The following is a 19,140-nucleotide window of genomic DNA, read 5'->3' on the forward strand; positions in this document are numbered from 1 at the left end:
CTGACAAAATGGCGGACAAGAAGGATAGTTTGGTGGGAAGCACTGTTCGTTCCGCTTCCTACAATGTTATTTTGCAAGTTACATTTAGAATATTCACATTTGTAATGAACGGTATTCTTTTACGCTACACCACAAAAGATATGATCGGAATTGTGAATGTGCGATTGATGCTTCTGAATCAAACTATCGTATTCGTTGCTCGAGAAGCTTTCCGGAAAGCTTGCCTCAGCAAGACAACAGACAAGCGTTGGGCTCAAGTCATCAACCTTCTTTGGTGTGTATTCCCGCTCGGAGTTATTCTATCGCTCGTTCTTGGCTATGTGTGGTTGTATCTCCTCGAGATCCCTGATCCAGTGAAGATTCCAAACTACCCTTTGGCGGTTCTTGTCTTTGCAGCCAGCGGATCAATTGAGCTCTTGTCCGAGCAACTCTGGGTTGTTGCTCAAGCATTCGTGTTTTTACGGCTCAAAGTTGTCATAGAAGGCATCGCTAACTTTGCTAGATGTGTCATTACTCTTGGTCTGGTAGTTTTTGTACCAGATCTTGGGATAATTACATTTTGCATTGCACAAATGACATTCTCGGTTTTAGTAATGGCCCTCTACTATGTATACTTCATATACTACATTCAATTTAGCCCTAAAGAACAAAAAACTGCTGAAAATGACTTCCCACTGAAATCAGTGCGTGACTTTTTCCCGAAAACTGTAACAGGCAAGAGTTTTCTTAGTTTAGGACTGGCACGCCTCACGTGGAGCTTTTTCAAACAATCCTTCCTAAAGAAGATCTTGACAGAAGGTGAACGCTATATCATGACTTTGTTCAAGGTGCTAACTTTTTCTCAACAAGGGATTTATGACGTGATTAACAATCTTGGTTCATTGGTTGCTAGATGTGTCTTTATGCCGATAGAGGAGAGTTACTACACATTCTTTGCCAACACCTTGGAAAGAGGAAGCTCTGCTGACCAGCAAGCAAAGCTGTCGGCAAAAATGGCCTCTGAAACACTGGAGGTTGTTCTAAAGTTCGTTGTTTTAGTCGGGTTGACATTTTTGGTGTTTGGTTACAGTTATTCTTTTCTACTGTTAGACATCTATGGAGGCAAAACTCTTAGCAGTGGAGAAGGTAACTTAGAACATAGAAATATAATAGGTTTAAACTGTAGTGTGTTCCAGACCATGGAATAAAAGGAACTAAGTGGCATTTCATTACCTGTTCTTAACTCTACTTTCTGTAGCATAAAAAAGACTAGAAATACTCCTATTCTTCCCTAGATAGGATGCAAGACTATCCTAGTTCACTCCTCCCCTCTAAATTCCAGCATTGGTTAGGTTGCCTTAACAATTTTCTGGTAACTATTTACAGGCTCCTGTTGTTAAAAAAAAAAGATAATGCTACCTATGGTTCAAATCACTATCCATTGGATGAGTGTTAAGCAAACCAACTGTGTTATCCACTGCAAAGGAGTCTGTCCACTGGATAGCGTTATCCATTATTTTGGTGGAGAGAGACATTGTAAGATTAGTGGGTCTGTCCAAGGAGGAATTTAGTTGGTGCTTAAAGATGAATTCCAGTCCGTACTGCGCAATCTCGGCTGCAATGTTTATGTGAGCCCACACGAAGGAATGTTTACAAGCAAAACTAAAAATTCCGCAACAAACTTACCTTTTTCTTCATAATTAACGCCAGATATCCTTGCAGAACAAATAATAACGAGTAGAGGAACCTTGACGCTATTTCAAACCGACGTTTCAGCTCATCGGAAATTCTTGAACGAAACAAACTGTAATGGCGGACTAAAAAACTTCATGTATGCTGTCACCGAAGTGTAACGTTTCAACAAATTCAAAACAAAAACGAAAACAAACTCCGAGTCTGCGCAGTACGGACTGGAAATCAGCTTTAAAATAACTAAAGACAAGTCTAAATTTTTCGTGACATTAGTACCACCTGCATTTTTAACTGTAACATGCCAGTAGAAATTGAAGGGAAGAGCTGGACATAGGTGCCATGCAGCCTGGCCACCATACCCCATTAATGTTCCTTTCTTGAGCAGGCAACTAAAGATGGGAAATTCAAGAACTATAAAATAGTTACAAGTATAGCACTCTTCACAGAAAATGTTGCCAGCAGGAAACTTGTCACTCACAGTGACAACTGATAGCTCATGGTTTGTTGTGCTTGCTATACAATAAATATATTGATCAGTTCTGCTGTCTGTTTTCAGGTCCTTCTCTGCTTCAATGGTATTGTGTGTATGTGTTGATCATTGCTGTCAACGGCATGACAGAATGCTTCATGTTTGCTGCTATGAGCAAAGATGATGTTGACTCATATAATTACAAGATGATGGCATTCTCAGTAGTGTTCCTGGGTGCCTCATGGTATCTCACTGTTCTTGGCAGTGTTGGATTTGTCATTGCCAACTGTCTCAACATGCTTCTTCGCATTTATCACAGGTTGGTAGTACTAAGAAACAAAATTGTTGCAGATGCCTGAAGAACCCTAAGTCACACTGGGATAAACAGAGCTTTATCGATTTTATTATATTGTGATTTTAGTGATGTTTTTTTTTTCTTTTCTTAAATTTTTTTAACATACAGTATTTGTAAAGCGCCTAGGGCAGGCCTGGATAGGCGCTATAAAAATGTTTATTGTTACTATTATTATTATTATTATTATTATTTGTTTCACATGGAAGGGGACAGGGGGTGGGAGCCGCCGAGAATAGGGGAGAGGTGGGGTATGGGAAGTGGGAGAGGAAAAGGTGGGAAGCAGGATTCCTGAGGTAGTGGGAACCGGGAGAAATTGAGACAAATTTCACAACATTTTCTAATATTTTGCATTAGAAATAGCACAAAGAAGCAGTACCTCTAAGGAGGGGTGGGAATTGGATAAAAGGTACAGGAAGCAGACCCCCTGTCCCTCCCTTTCATGTTCATGGTCATTTTGTTTTTTTGTTTTTTTTTTTTCGTCATAGAAATAATATTATATTGTCTTTATAAGTTATTGATTCATGCTGCAATCATTTTCTGCAGTTCATTAGAAGTTTAGTGTGTGACACAAGGCATAGTTTAAATTCAGACATCGAAACCCTTGTGAGGTGAATGAACCCATTAGTGTGTCTAGCTCTTGGATCGTTTGGTGCAACCCCTCAATACCACAGAACGTTAAGCAATAAGAGTGGGAGAAATAAAATGAAGTAACACTTTCTTTTGTTTTTTTAGCCTTATATTCATCCACAACTATTTCAAGTCTGCCCCTCATCTTAAACCTTTACAAGGTCTTGTGCCGTCCCCTTTGGTGTTGGTGGCATTTGGTATCTCCTGGGCTATAACTGCCATATCAGAGGCACGTCTGTGCTGTAGTCTTGGATGGTATTATCGCATTCTACATATTGGTATTGGTGGTGTATGCTTGTTGGTTGTCGCTGCTTGTGTTTACATTAAAGAGAAAACTCTTGTAAACTTCATGTTGGAACATTGGCTTGGAAGAAGAAAAAAGAAAGAGGAGTAGAAAATGATGCTCTGAGAAGCCTGCAAGCAAACTCTCCATTCAGGGAAAAGCAATAAATAGGAGTGTTGTAAGCAGGTGAAAGAAATTTCAGCCCACCTTCCCTCTCTCCTTTCCTACTATTCCTCTTCCCCGTTTACTTACCATTTTTCATTTTTCCTGAGCTGTGAGTCAGCTCAAAGAGTATAGTATTCGTAGCCTGCAAACACATCTGCCGCTCACAACTCCCAGCCTGAGGTTTGCGAACACCCTTGGCCTGGTTGCGATGAGAGGCGGCTGTATTCGCAGGCTATACTATTAGTAAATAGAATTTTATTTATGTAGCTAAATTTAAAGTATAAGCAATAAGGGATCTGTCAGAAAAAGTATCAGCATCTATTCAGCATTTATGATTTTTGTATCATGTCAAAAATGTAGAAGAGACCAGTTCAGAGAGATCTGGGCCTGAGAATCAGACCTCATCCTTTTGCTCACAGAAACAATACTGTTTAATGATGCATTTGTTATGGGTTCAAAAGAACGCAAATTGTATAGGGTTTTATTTAGATGGGGCATTGCTTTCAGTTTTCACGGTTCTGAGAAGTGAGAACAATAGAAATGTTAAGTCAAGGTCAATGCACTGTTATAAAGAGTTATTGAGATAATGTCACTGAATGTAACTTGACTTGAGTAAGAGTCTGTAAAATTGAATTTCAAATACATAGCAATTGTTTCATTGAAAAGTTTCTTTGTCATCAAGTTTATTTTTGACCCAACATTAAAAAGGTCTTTAAATTTTTGTCATCGTCTACCAAAATACCTCAATCTTGTATTTTTCTGAGCCGTTGCCAAGTCAACACACCCTCGATCAGCCAAGATATAACTATCAGTATTGCGCATGCTCAGCCCTACCGCTGTTGAACCGAAACTGCTGTCGCATAAGATTAGAAAATCGCTTTCAGCCAATAAGAAATGATCAACCAACATGGCTATGATACCTTCAGTAAAAGGCCCTGTTCCGTTGATGGTGGAATTATTCTCTGCATCTAAGGTATTATTTGTACGGTTAGCGCAATATTCAGTGAGATTAAATATTTCAACGTTGTAGCACACAAGTGTTGTGTTACTAGCATCCGTGTAATTGCACTCTGCGGTAAAGTTGAAAATTGTCGTGTTGAAAAGAATGTCTAAGTGTTGGATTGTCAAATTGGAAGCGACTACTTTGCGAGGATAGCTTTCTTGAACAAAATCTCTCACATAAGTATTATCCGTTGAGACAAACCAACGGACCTTCGATCGCTCATCCGTCTTGTTTCCAAAGATTCTCCTTTCGACTTGTGTTGCGCAGTCAACGAATTTTAGCAGACGCGTGACGTTCTTGGAATTCCAAGTTCGAACGTTGTCAGACGAGAAATAATCAAATTGTTCGTCGCCCGTTCGAATGTGTATACCAATGATGGGCCCTTTATCAAACTGTAACTGCGTACGCATTTCGTTGAGTTTGCTTTCCACAGCTTCTGATTTTGAAAACAAGAAATCAAAAGCGCATCCTATTAAATTATATTTTGGTGTGTTAGAAATCAAGGGTGTAATTCCCAATTCCTTGGCGCGCTTCAGTAGATGAGGATTCAAAGTGATGCCTCCTTCAGCAAAATACCAGATAGTAGTTATTTCTTCAACTGGCCAATCAAAATACTGTTTTAAATCTGTGGTAGTCAGCCACTTTTTAAAATGACTCGAATCTTGAATAATCCACCCTTCAGCTTCCCGGATGTCCGTTTTGGTCGAGCCCCAATAGTGTTTTCGTATTTGAAGTCCCGTGCACACATCAATGGGTTCCGTGTAATTCCATTGGATATTTCGCGGTGTAAGGTGGTTTTCTATTGGCTCAGGTGCACGCCAATCAATCAAGAAAGCCCTGTCAGTTAGAACTGACAGATAAAACAGCGACACCACCGCTCTAAGTCGGTTTCCATAACCACAACAGCCTTGTCGAGTACCAGGACATAAATAAACCAAATATTTCTCTTCCAGGCGCTTGTTTAGAATATCTGCGTGAAGTTTGCGGTAGTTTTCCTGCCAGCCAGTTCCACAAATCTCAACTTTCCTCTTACGATGCCAAGAATCGAAATTAAACTTCTCTTTATGTGTCATCGTATTTGGAATCGAGGTTTTTGGTTGTAATTTTCTATATGTTTTCTCCTTGTTCTTTGAAGTCAGTTGAGCTTTACTATCCGGAGATTTTTTATCATTGTCCTGAAGGTTTGTACCTCTGATAGGATGATCTTTAATTCTGGAATTTTCCATTTTTTCAGTGGTAACACCCTTTTTCCTTTTTGAAAACTGTAAATCTTTTGATGACGAAAAATAAGATTCGTTTCTATTCGCCTTCTTTTCTGCTTGTTCGCGTTTTAACAACTCGTTTGTTTCATCTTGTGGGGAAAGCTTCAAACCTACATTTGGAAGACTTTCAATTTTTGGGCTCTCGGTGGTTTTTGCCGTGGCATTTCTTACTTTGTTTAAATGTTCTATGGTCTTGTTGTCTCCTTTTATTGCTTTCTCCAGTAGGGCGCTACTTGTAAGGTCTGTGTTTGTTTCTAAGTTGGCATTGTTTGTACTTTTCTCTGCTTCCTTGCTCTTTTCACCATTGGCAAAATACTGAATAACGGTATCAGCTTTTAGGTTGACAAGATGACCTGTAAAGGAAAAGCAAAAGTCAAAAGCTTCGTTGAGTTTGATTGGCACATGTTTACAGGACCGTCCTGACCATATACCGTACACTGAATTTCAATGATAACATCCCCCAGCAGAACTAAGCTCCCCAAATCTTAGACGTAAAAATATTTCCGACGATAAGCGCGCTCCCCTCCCCACCCCCAATATTTTACTTCTTCCGATTATAATCCAGCTAAGCCTGCTAGTGGGGGAATTGTTTTGTAGCCTGAATTAATATTAGTCCAGGGCTTGTTTCCGGCAATTTACGGCATCTTTTATACCTTGTATTGTAAACCTTTGCGTTGTTCCGAGATAGTACGCGAGTATTGCCAAAACAACTAGAACCAAGCCTAGAAATGGAATAAATTCTCGGCGACGAGTCGGCGAACTTCTGACAATTCTATGTTGTCTTACATCTGTCAGTAAACCTTCGTTAGTTTTCCTGAAAAGAATGAAAACAACAGCAAAATATCTTAATAAACCGTTTGGAGCAATTGAGTCAGGCAAGCTGACAAAATGCGGGAGGTAGCCCTGTGATGGACTAGCATCTCATCCAGGGGGGAGTAGCAATACTCCTAGTCGCTCCATGCTAGAGAAGCGGGAGTTTAGCTTCACCTTTCCCTTAAATTAGAACAGACTTAACCTAACTAAGTTTTAAAATTGTTTCCCGCATAAACTGGCGTTGTTAACTGTGGATTAGGGGCTTGAAACAACGATGAACCACATTGGCAACTTCTGTTATGTATTTATAAATTGTGTGAGAGATCATTTCAGTTGGCTTCCGGCTGTCACTGCCAATGGGTTTGTAACTATGAACTATGCATGTGAATATACCAAAGCTGGCTTTGTGACCTTGTATCCACCGACTGTTTGAAAGAAGTATCCGATCCCGCTTTCACACGAAGTATTTTATTTTTTAAGAAAAGGTAGGTTCGCGTGCGAAAAATGTCCATTGGGTTCGACTGATCAAGTAAGAGTTTTAATGAGTTTTGGTTCATCATGAGCAAACGAATTAGTGTGTAATTTAAAATACCGAATTTACAGTATGCTTGGTCTGTGGGTAGTGCTGATGTACATTACTATTACTCTAGGGTTAACTTAACTCCGGGCATTGAAAATTAAACTATACACCCATTTACAAAGTTTTGTTAACTATCCTCCCCCTTTTTACTTACCTTAACTCTTGTGATGTCGCTACCATCCTTAAAAGTGTTGGGTATAAAGCTCGAAGTGAAACAGTTAATTCACAGTGAAGAAGGAATTCAAACTTTGCTAGGTAAATTCTTTGACATAAGAACGTAATATTAAAAATAACGCCGACTCCAGAATAGTTGCATGTAAGCTGTGCTGCAAGTCATTGCATTAGTTGCAAGTGTTTTATGCTCTCAAAACTAATGTAGACATTGGGGTTCAGTTTTTACAATAGTAGCAATCAGAAACTGTCGAGTATAAATTTGCATACCGAAGTTTAATCGAATAGATATGTTGATGGCGTTTCTGTTTACTCAAGATGACGGTAACCGTGCACAATGTTTGTATTGGAATTTGGTTCGGTTAATAAAGCGAGATTTAAAAAGTTTATTCAGGTTTAGCGCTCACTTCGAATTAGTGACCAACCCGACTAGAGGCTCGTGGGCCAGTTTTTAATCGGGCGGGGCCTGGGCCCGATTCATAATCTGTGTCAGATTTTTTTGTTTTGTCGGTAAATCGATCCAGACCCACGCGGCCCAGCCGGCTCTTCTGTAACAGTCACGCAAGATTTAATATTTAATAGCAATCAGCCGATCACTCGCGTTTAACATGAACACTCTGCTCTCTGAAATGTATAATTTTGTTCCATTCCATATTTTACAAGAAGAGAGGGTTGAATATAATCACATAGCGAAAACAAAGACCGCTTGGACATGTTCAAGCTATTTAAAACTACCACTACGTCAGACCCATGTCACGCGATCTCTCGCTCGTAGCTATAAATAATCATTCACCTATTTTCTGTTTGAATACTCTGCGCTCTGTTTGTGTGAAATATTTATTGTTGTGTAACTCAAGCGTTTGGCTCGGAGCGAGTACAAGTCGTACAATTTACCCGGAACGTGTTAAATATTGCAAAACGACGACTTATTTTCTGGATATCCCAATTTTTGTTTTGAGTTTACGGTATTTTGAGAATCGAAACGTAAGTTGCAAGCTCAGCAAGAATGTGTCAAAGCACGGGATACACGTCATCGCGCCAGGGAAATTACCAAAAGCTTGTCGCGAAAGACGCTCAACGGAGAAACACAATGGGATGGCCTTAGTCTACTCTTTATTTTGACGTGATTTGGGTTTCTTTTAAATGAACTGGTTTGGGTTTATTTTATTGAACATTCGGAACAAAATAAATATTTGCATGCGTAAGCAGGCATTTTTCCGGCTAGGCATGTGGTTTTAAAAAGCTAAAGATGATGTGGTAAAGGAAATTCATGTCACGTTCACTCCGTGACTAACGCAAACACGACTTGCGTGTTTCTCAAGTGACTGCTTTTCTGAAGATTTTACTGTGCGGGGCCGTGTCTTTAAGCCAAAGCACTGAAAGAGGTCAGGTGATCAAACATTACCCGCACGATTATAAACTGCTTGCAGTTCTTGTTTTTTCTAGTCGAGTAATGTTCGCATTTACGTGAACGCGCATAAATTAAAAGACACGAACATGGCGGAGAAGAGCCCATCCTTCCCATTCTTCGCGCGGCATTGCTGCCCGTCTTTATTGTTTGTCATCGAAGGCTTTTAGGTTTCTGTCATAGATGTCAATTGGTGTAAACAGGAGTTATGTATAAATATTGACCCAGTTTAATAAGAAATTTTTCAATAAATACTTTTTAGTATACTATAAATGAGTGGTATGCAATTCTTTTTTCGGCACAGGTTGTAATAATTTACAACAAAAATCTTCAATTTCTTTCCTAAAATATTTATAATTGGACATGGCCCGCAGGTAACTAGTGCTAGTTTTGAAGGGCCAATCTCCTTCTTTACACAATTCTTGGCTGATGCCATTGAACGGGTCTTAAGTAAATTCTATATTATTACATTTGCTTCATTCTTATTAAAACTGTTTCTTCAATTTCAAGTCACAGTTTTCTCCAAATGTGTGTCTTACTACTGCGCATGCCTAATCCAACCGCTGTCCTACTAAAGCTGCTCTCCGCAGACAGCACAAGAAAGTCACACTCGGCTAACATGAAGTGATCGTGCAGAACTCCAAGCATGCCTTCATCGGAAGGCGGTTTTTCACCCTTTTTGAAGAGATCTAAATGTTCTGGTTTACTTTCCGCCGTGATTACTTTTTCCGCGAAGTGCTTTCTAGCATAATCTTTCACCAGGACACTGTCCGCTGCTAGAAACCATCGGATGATTCTAGGCATTCTACCTTCACGATTGAAAAGTATTCTTTCTACTTTCTTTGCGCACAAGAAAAACTTTGGAAACTCAGATTCGGAAACTCTTGTAGTCTTCCTTCCGAACTGTATATCTCCTAATCGAATATGGATTCCTATAATGAAAGCATTGTTTGAACGAAGTGCTTTTCTGGTGTTTTGAAGAGCGTTCTGTAAGCGAGGAGATTTGTTGAAGAGAAAATCATACGCGCACCCTATCATTGCGTTCCGTTGGGAGCCTGGTAACAAGGGACTAATTTTCAATTCGCGCGCTCGTCGCATGAGTCTTTTGTTCTTCTTCAATCCGCTTTCCACGGAATACAAAATCGATGCTACTATTTCCACCGGTTTATCGAAATAAACCGTGAAATTTTCATTTTTCACTAAACTGACAACTTCTGAAGTGTTTCTTTTCAACCAACCGACGAGGACCTTTTCTGCATGGCCGCCGGTTCGCCAGTAATGCTTGCGTGTTTCCAAATTCGAAATCGGAAACGTCCAGTTAATACCCTTTGGTTTCAGAAAGCGCTCTAATGGTTTGGGCGCCTTCCAGTTGATCAAAAAAGCTCTATCGGTGAGAATAGCTAAATAAAACAAGGACACCATGGCGTAAACACGATTGCCGTAACCACAGCAACCTTTGCTTGTCCAAGGACAGGAGTAAACAAGGAATTTTGCTTCTCGCCTGTTGTTGATGATATCTTGGTGCAGGGTTTGATATTTTGACTGCCATTCTTTGCCACAGATATCTGGAGGACTGTAGATCTGTTGAGATCGCAAAGTGGCCGTTACAGCGATTCTTTTTGCAGTCTTGGCTATAATGAAGAACGAAATTAACGTTAGTGGTTCAGGGGAGTTGAAAAGACTGTGTTTTTATAATAGTATTCTCCAATTATCTCTTTGAGGTTTCGTGCAATCTTAAAATGCCGTCATTGGTTTGCAGCCGTTAGTAGGCATGCGGATTAATTAATACCGACTAGTAATAGTTCTCACTATAAAGCTGCCCCCGCCTTTTCATAATTTGTTATACACCCGGGTATACAGCAATAATCTAAGATTAGTAATGTCTTTTTTTCCGCCTTAAATTATTGATGCCGATGGACTACACACTTAGGCTTCTTTTTTTATTGGGCAATGTACGTCACGACATTGTTTGCTGCGGAATTTCTCGTTGTGTGACACCGTTGCATCCTAAAAAAAATTCACAAGTTCAAGTCGAATATATCACCTAGCGGAAATAACACATAACACATTGTTCGTGGTGACAACACGCAAGCCTTATTCCCGGGTTACAACATTCAAATGAACTTACAATAATTTCCAGGCCATATAGCCTAACAATTCCACGAGTAACAAAATATGGCAAATTCAAAGATTCGAGAAAACAATTTTTGATCCTTATTCAGTCGCTGATAAAGATAAGAAACTATTCGCCCCTTGATGATACGCCTATTATCAGTTTCCATGTCATTTTCGGTATCATTTCAATTTCAGGTACAGTAAAAACCCGCGTATAAGAACCTAGGTTTTTTCAAGTTAGCCTAAACAGGTTCTTATATAAATGGTATTTAGTGTAAAATTAGGCTTACTGGGTTCTTAATTAGGTTCTTAACTTTTGTTCAAGAAATAAAGTAGAATTTGTAAATGATCTGCTCTTTAATGTCCAATAACCTGATTCCGTTAAAATCAAAACTATACTGTAACCTTCACTATAATTCCCAATAAATCTTGTAACTATGCTGTAACTATAATGTGTACAGACTGTGTTATAAATATATTTTTGAGAAGATTTTTTAATTCTATATTTTTGAGAAGATTATTTTTTCTTTTTTGAAAATAAGAACCTGTTTTAGAATTTTAGCCTAAAATGGTTCTTATGTGAAGGGTGCTTAAAAATGAAATTTTAGCCTAACAGGTTCTTAAATGTTAGGTTCTTATACGCGGGTTTTTACTGTACATGTTTTAGCTATTTCTTCAAGCAACAGATGTTTGTTGTGATCACAGTGCGAAAGCTATTTTTATCCTTTGCGGCACTGACTTCCGTTGCTCCTTAACGAGCGTCCCGGCAATCCTTTGCGAGCATTTGGTTGACCAAAATCGAGATTTTTTTCTGGTACCATTCAATGAATGCACACATTTTACCTACCTACGCGGGGACTTCTAAGGTGCCTCCTCGGGTTCCGGCCTCTGGGCCGGAACCCTGCGGTGGCAATAAGTGGATTTGAATATAGTTGAATAAATATTTAGTTATTTTTATTCCAAGTGATCCCAATTATTGTGACGATAGGTTTTTCCTTGCTTTGTGTGTTTGAACCGACTTTTGAACTGTAATGCCCGGTCTTTTCATGAGCCGAACCTAATTCCTTGAATTAAGTACATGAAAAGATCGGCGACTGAATCAAAATAGAACGGCTATTGGAACGGCTCACCCGTTCTTCCCGCCTGGCTTGGCCGAGAATTTCGCCTGTGGAACGCCTTTGGAACGGCTTTGATTCAGACGCCGTACTTTTCATGCGCCGATCCTAATTCATAAATTATTATAATGTATTTTGACTGGTTTTATTGGAACCATAGGCGTACGGGCACCTTCGGACCTGGGGGGGCGGAGACCTTATTACCCGAAAAATTTGACATGCGTTAAAAGCCGAAGAAATAAGCATAATCAAAGTCTCTTCGAGATACCGACTTTTTTGCATGAAGTATGAGTCGAAGGTTTATCCTGTGCATTGTTCTTCAAACTTATCATTACAGTTGCTTTGCAGTTTAGTTGAACAATTTCCTATCTTCGCAGAGGAAATGCAGCCATATAATTTTGTCAAAAATGGCTCGTCCGCGCCGCGTATTTATACACATATTCTCAACATTACACAAATAAACAGTGCAAATTTCACCGAGATCTGACAATTCTATACTTTAAAATTGCAGGGACCTTTCGAGGCAGTCGATTACGGCAGCGAAATTAGCAAATGAAACAGCAAAATATGCGTTCGACGCTTTGTTTTTGCGACGCCATATTTGAATTGCTATAGGTAGACCGCTGTTCAATGTGTTCAAGGCCGTATCGTTACGATTGCTCCACGAAAAGCACGAAAAAAATACGGGTATTTCCGACTACTGTCGGAGAAAACATTGCGAAACAAATCGATACACTCAAGCTATGTTTTGTCTGGGCTCTGCAAGGGTCGGATATCAAGACAGCTTCTTCGTGGGCTTAAGAAGGATTAAACAAAAGCCATATATACAGTGAATGCTTTCGAATTATATTTGAAGATGAAATACGAAAGAATTTTGCTGTCTTTGACGGAAAATCCACTCGAACTGCGTAGATACGATCGCATGTTGTAAAGCCGATTCATGCAACATTGCTGTCAACGCGAGGTCACGTCCCTAACGACCTGGGCTGATGACGTAATAGAATGGCGCTTATAGCGACCAAATTTGGCCTAATTGTTAACCGCTCCTAAGCTAAAAGAAGCCCCCAACTCTTGCATTTGTTTTAACTTCAATAATATCTTTGAAAAGAGCGAGTTTTTTTGGTATGGTTTATTTTTGACGTTGGTAATTTTTAAAAGATGTAAGTGCTAGTGTTTTAGCATTAGTTACGCAATCCATTGTTTGTGCGACTCTTTTTATAGATCGCCTTTCAGACACACGTGTGTTGAGATAAGAAAGCTGACATGTCACTTTTAAAATTGTTATATAACGTTTGTAAATGTGACAAGTCACGTTTTTTCCACGAGATCGCAAGTGATCACCCACAGGGGAAAGAAATCCCTTGAGAAATTAAAACAGTCCCTTGAGAAATTAAAAAAGCCCCTTGAGAGTAGACAAGAATGTGGTTCCAAATTTTGCCCCACATAACTGCTATTCTCCTACTTTTGCTTGTAAACAAGCAAAAAAGTCGAAAAAATGGACAATCGAACGTGAATTGAAATACAGTCGAAGCTCTCGTAAGCGGACACCCTCGGGACGCGAAAAAAGTGTCCGCAACTGGAGCTGGCCGCTTACGAGAATGGTTCTTGTATTAAAGCGGCCACTAGAGGTGTAGGGGATAGATGGCCGCTTACGGGAGCTTGCCCAGCTAACATAATGGTAATATGCATGTTAGTAGCCTGCGTGGCCGGCGTTCAAAGGGGAAGGAGAAGGGGAGTTCAAGCGCGAAGCGCGAAGCGCGAGGTGCGAGGTGCGAGGAGAGAGCGCGAAGCGCGATCGGGGACGGGGGGAAGGGGAACGCCTGCCCTGACGCTATTGTTTTTGCCGTTTTTTACGTCCAGATTCTGGACGCAAAAATCGTGATTGGTCAGAATTTATAGAGTGTGAAAATTGATTGTTCTGATCAGTCAGATGTATGTCATTCAATCTATTAATTTGATGGCTGTGGTCTGTTCTCAACTTTCATTCAATGCAGAGGAATCCAATGGCGAATTTCTCTGCGAAGCGGTTGATTCTTTGAAAGAAATCGGCCATTGTAGGATTTAGTATTAAACAACTGAATTTGCGAAAAAATTATAACAAGTTATAGCAGCCGGTAACCGATACACGCTGTGAAGGCCGAACGTAACATACGAAAAAAACGCTTAATACGGCCCAGATCGCGAAAAAAACACCACACATGAATAGATTAACATTTAAGTCACCTTTATTGAAATATTTCGAAAGAGGTTCATTTATAAATGTAATTTTCAGAGCTTTATTCAGAGCTTTAGTCGTAACTCTCATAGATTTCAACATATTTCTATTGTTCGTCTTAAGTGAACAATTATAACCACGAACACATAGGGTGGTCTGCCTGTGGTAGTTGTATACAAACCTTGCCTGCTTGCTTAAAGAAAACGATAGCTCTTTAATGAATTTCTTGGCGTTGCCCCGCCCAAAGATGTCAATATGCAATTCACTGAATCCTTTTCTTCGGAAATATTTTATTTATTCACTCTAGTTAGCAAATGTTAAAAGTATTTTGGGGGAGCCAGTTTACATTGTTTTTCCCCCACTTGAAAGTTACAGAAAAGCGTATGAAACATTCAGGGATAAATGGGTTACAACATTTCGTTGAAAATTTTGAGCTAGCTCTTAGAACGTTACCTAACATTTAAGTCAAAAGCAATAGCTTCATTGCATTTGTAACAGCTTTGTTTCAAGGTCTTACACTGGATCGATCCACCACGCGCAAACGCTCAAGCTATGGAAAAACTAAACTTCTGGTCGCCATCGCCGATTTCCCACTCACTTCAAAATGATTGCAACTGAATCCAATTGAGGGGTCACGCAGAATTTGCAAGAAAAATCGAACATGATTTTAGCAATTTGCGAGAGGAAACGAGAAAATGAGAAATTTAGACTTTTGAACCACAAAGTTCGGTATATTTCCAATACTTTTTCTGTTGAGGCAATGCGTTTTGAACGTAATGTTGAGATTCGTCGGCTCTTTTTATTATTTTTCTCTGGCCTTGTTGCCCGAAAACTTTCAGCACTGGGGGGGGGGGGGGGGGGGGCTGCAGCCCCCCTCGCCCCCCGCCTCGTACGCCTATGATTGGAACTGTATTAGGAACGGCCTCGGAACGGCCAAAAAGTACGGCGTCTGAATCAAGAGGCGTCCTTTTGTCAATTTGGGTCGGTCTAAATTCGAATTGAGTTCGGCTCATGAAAAGTACGGCGTCTGAACCGGGCCTAACTGGAAACGCGTTGAACTTCACTGAGATATGACTGAAATATGACTCAAATACTGGGAACTTAACTCGGTAGAGGACTCACTTGCTTACGGAATCGAAGCCTTGTCACAAGCTTCTATAGGCACACGGCGATCTAACTTCGAGGGTCTTCAGAACTACAGACGTAAGGCTGAGACAGAACTTGGGTCCAACAGTAGTTTATTCTAACTCAGTTTGTAATATTCGATGTAATCACCGATGTGATCCCACCGTCGATGTCATAAAAGAAACTTACAAATAAGGTGTTTACAATACCGTATTTACTCGAATAAGCACCGCGGCGCTTATTAAATTTTTCGCGCCTCAAGTGCGGCGCTTATTCGAGGGCGGCGCTTATTTAAAAATTGGACCCACAAAGAATTTAATATTTTACAGTAATTGAAAATAGCGTCTTTTGATTGTCAGTATTCGTCTCTCTTGCTCAAGGGGGAAGTGGCGCTAGCTTTCCTAGAAAAGTTTGCGGCCTTCACAACATTTACAGAACAACGTATTGTAAGAATGTTGGATAGAAAACTAATGGGCGAGCGGTAAAACAATTACTTTGAACTGCAAAACATCGCTTTTGATGGAAAGAAATGTCCAAGTTTGTTTTAGCGTTGCTTTGTAGTGCTCTTTTTGGTTAAACGGAATTTCTGGAATAAGCACCGCATCGGGACTGCGGCGCTTATTCGGGGGCGGCGCTTATTAACTTTTTTGTCCTATATGCGGCGCTTATTCGAGGCGGCGCTTATTCGGGGGCGGCGCTTAATCGAGTAAATACGGTAATGTGAACAAAAGCTTTCTATTGAGTACAATAAATAAGGATTGAAACAATTGCAGTTACAAGAGCGAACTTATTAAAAATCACAACTTTGAAATTAGAAATAGCGAACTTGAATTAAGCTAAAACAAGCAAAGAAAATTAAAAATGAAAAGCTTATTAAGATTTCTGGAATTGGTTTGCTCAGCTAACTAACTAAGAGCAACGCTTGAATAAAAAGCAAAAATATAACTTCATTAAGAAGAATAAGTTCAGCTGGCGAGCTCCCGTGGAAACTAATATAAAACTAGGAACTTTAAATTATGAGCGGAAAACTCAAAAGAATAAGAAATGAAAGTACTGCGATTATGAACAAAGCTGCAGATGTATGTTAAAATGCTGAATAAGGATAAACACAGAAATGACTGAAACATGGAAAATTCTCCCGTAACATTATTTTTTTACAAAGCTAAACACATTTGAAACTTAAATAATTTTCTATTTCATTTCATTTATTGATGGATACCAGAATAGTTTTTTCTGGTGGTGTGTCTTTAGTTCCTCTCTAAAGTTCATCCCATTAATACAGGAAAACTCAATTATTCAGTATCTCTCCTCAACGATATCTTCAAAAATAGGGCCCCAATGGGTCCATGTGTTTTGCTGCTAGAGCAAAGTCTTAGGGAACATGTTGATGAAAGACAAGTGAGTCGAGATTGAAATCCAACGTCTTTTATTGTCTGTCACTTGTGTGCAGGTTAATAATTGCACTATATTGTAGTCACTTTGTGTTAATTCAATCCTGATAATTTTACTGATCAATGTTATGTTGAAATCAAAGACAGCAAACATAATTTAATTACTAGTAAGTTAACGTAATGTCTGACATGATTGTCTCTTTGATAAACAACAGAAAGACGGCGTTGAACGTAACGCAAAGTTCATTTTGAAAGCGAAAGTTTACAAATAATTATTATCATTCGTCAGTCATCCCTTCACGCATGAACACTCGTCGAATTTCAGTGTCTTCACAACAAGATCGGAAGATCGATAAGGACCAATTTTTGATTCTGCGAAAGTTCGTTTTCTTAAAGTTTTAGAAATTTGTGAAGTTGGAGGATTCACTGAGGACTGCGTAGCCGAAGATGCAGTGGCTCGCTGGACATCAAATTCTATTTTTCACGGCGTTTAATTAATCTTCCGCACAAAATAAACATGTGGCGCCAGCGCGTCTGGCAGTCAAAAATTCATTTTTCAAAAAACTTTCCCTTTCCAGCTATTTTAGCGGGGCTTATACTATAGTACCTACCTGTCAGTCGTAGAAAAGCTGAAATTTAAGGATGAACTGTTTATTAAATGAAGACCGTATTATTTTTTAATAACTAGTAAACAAACTGGTCGCCACGCATTTAAACACGAACTGACGAATGTTGCATCTGATGCAGTGAATCTGGTGAATGAGAACTTCCTTTAATATTTCTTTGTTTTCGACGGTGTGCACCACTGAATAAGTTTCTTTCCCATTGTGATGTTACTAGTATTAATTCGTTTCTAGCTGTCTTTTATATAGCTCGAATACAGCTACAATTAGCGGTGCAGCCTACCAGCATGGTATATTCCTTTCCAGCTGTCTTTGCGTGACAAGTTACACGTTCATACATTTTATTTTAAAATATGAAGTTCAGAGTTAATACAGTACTAGTATGCTGTAGACAGTGTAGACAAGGTGAGGGTAAGTTTATTTTCAAAGCGAAAGTTTACAAACTGTGCACTAACCGGTCCTTTGGAGAAAATATTTATGACCTTCGGCGAGGTTCCAAGTCTTCGCTCTTTTCGTAAATGATGAAAACTGCAGAATAATTTTCTCATAAAACTGGAGTGGTCGCGCCACAGTTTGTTTTCTTTCCCAATGCGATATACTTTTAAATCGGTTTTCTGTTTTCCAACGTGTCCAACGTGGTTTGCGTTCGAATACTTTGGCCCGTAACTTCGAATGCGATCAGCGCTACGGTTCATTGGTTTCGATTTTGTTTGTTCATGGATTTGATTGACATCGGTAGTTCAGATTTCTCCTCTGTTACGGCACTTACACCTTACGGCACTTACCACCTTACGGCACAAACTTCAGCTCTCAATGTGTTTTGCTTGCAGCCATTGCGGCTGCAGCAAAACACAAAAACGGTACTTCCTTATTGGAGACAGAATAAAGTTGAAGTTACCAGTTCAATCTGTCACGCAGTCCGCCACTCTGTCACATCAGAGTCAGATAGTCAATTTAGTCATCTGTCACAATTTCTCACGCACTCAACTACTCTGTCACATCAATTAACATTTATCTCACCTGACACGTCCATGGTCGCCTTTTTCGCTAACTCTACTTCATACTTGTAAAGCCCAGTGAAATGAATCGTTGCAATGAACACAATGGCAATTATGGACCCCCTGAACATGCATAACAGACCACGTGACATCTATGCTTGGTGGTTGGACTAGAAAATAAACTGAAAAAGAAAAAAGACTTGCTGTTTTCATGTTGCGAATAAATAGGAATTTACAGTGGCATCTCCACGTAGTGGCTCTTCCGATCCCACTGATTCCAGATCGAATTAGAATTTAATAGTGTTGGTTATGGTGGAGGGAGAAAAACCGGAGAACCCGGAGGAAAAACCCTCGGAGCAAGGACGAGAACCAACAACAAAATCAACCCCGAATGACGCCGGGTCCAGGAATCGAACCCGGGCCACATTGATGGGAGGCGAGCGCTCTCACCACTGCGCCATCCCTGCTCCCCAAAAGTGAAAAGTATAAGGCAATAGTAGAACATATGCTGTAATGAATCGAAAAAAAAAAACGAGTTTCGTTTTCGGCAAATCATCTTAAAACATTCGGAAATTCTTCGACTTTTCACGGACCTTTCACGCTCCTGGATGACTGCCCCCAAATCACAGTTAACAACGGCAAAGTAGAAAAAATTCTTCTCGTTTAACGGATAGTTGAAATGGTAAATCTTGTACGGCTCAACACTATTTAACAAACCACGTTTCACGTGGCAAAACAGTCAGATTCGCTT

General features: G+C 39.8%; 3 protein-coding genes across 3 annotated transcripts; 1 reads left to right on the plus strand and 2 right to left on the minus strand.

The window, feature by feature from the left end:
• The first annotated feature begins 8 nt into the window (after positions 1 to 8).
• Positions 9 to 4,037, plus strand: LOC144660098 (man(5)GlcNAc(2)-PP-dolichol translocation protein RFT1-like). Its single transcript, XM_078520656.1, has 3 exons — positions 9 to 1,125; positions 2,228 to 2,459; positions 3,228 to 4,037. The coding sequence occupies exons 1-3, from the start codon at positions 9 to 11 to the stop codon at positions 3,514 to 3,516; spliced, it is 1,638 nt and encodes a 545-aa protein (XP_078376782.1). The 3' UTR covers positions 3,517 to 4,037.
• A 167-nt stretch (positions 4,038 to 4,204) lies between these two features.
• On the minus strand, positions 4,205 to 7,484 carry LOC144660097 (uncharacterized). Its single transcript, XM_078520655.1, has 3 exons — positions 7,383 to 7,484; positions 6,489 to 6,649; positions 4,205 to 6,188 (listed from the first exon to the last, which is right to left on the minus strand). Exons 1-3 carry the CDS (start codon positions 7,406 to 7,408, stop codon positions 4,294 to 4,296), a joined length of 2,082 nt encoding a protein of 693 aa, XP_078376781.1. The 5' UTR covers positions 7,409 to 7,484; the 3' UTR covers positions 4,205 to 4,293.
• Positions 7,485 to 9,317: 1,833 nt separating this feature from the next.
• LOC144659381 (uncharacterized) lies at positions 9,318 to 18,541 on the minus strand. The gene is made up of 2 exons (XM_078519789.1): positions 18,412 to 18,541; positions 9,318 to 10,438 (listed from the first exon to the last, which is right to left on the minus strand). Exons 1-2 carry the CDS (start codon positions 18,539 to 18,541, stop codon positions 9,318 to 9,320), a joined length of 1,251 nt encoding a protein of 416 aa, XP_078375915.1.
• Between the last annotated feature and the right edge of the window lie 599 nt (positions 18,542 to 19,140).

This window comes from Oculina patagonica, chromosome 7, assembly GCF_052425735.1.
Source record: "Oculina patagonica isolate OP01 chromosome 7, crgOcupat, whole genome shotgun sequence".
NCBI classification, from domain to species: Eukaryota; Metazoa; Cnidaria; class Anthozoa; order Scleractinia; family Oculinidae; genus Oculina; species Oculina patagonica.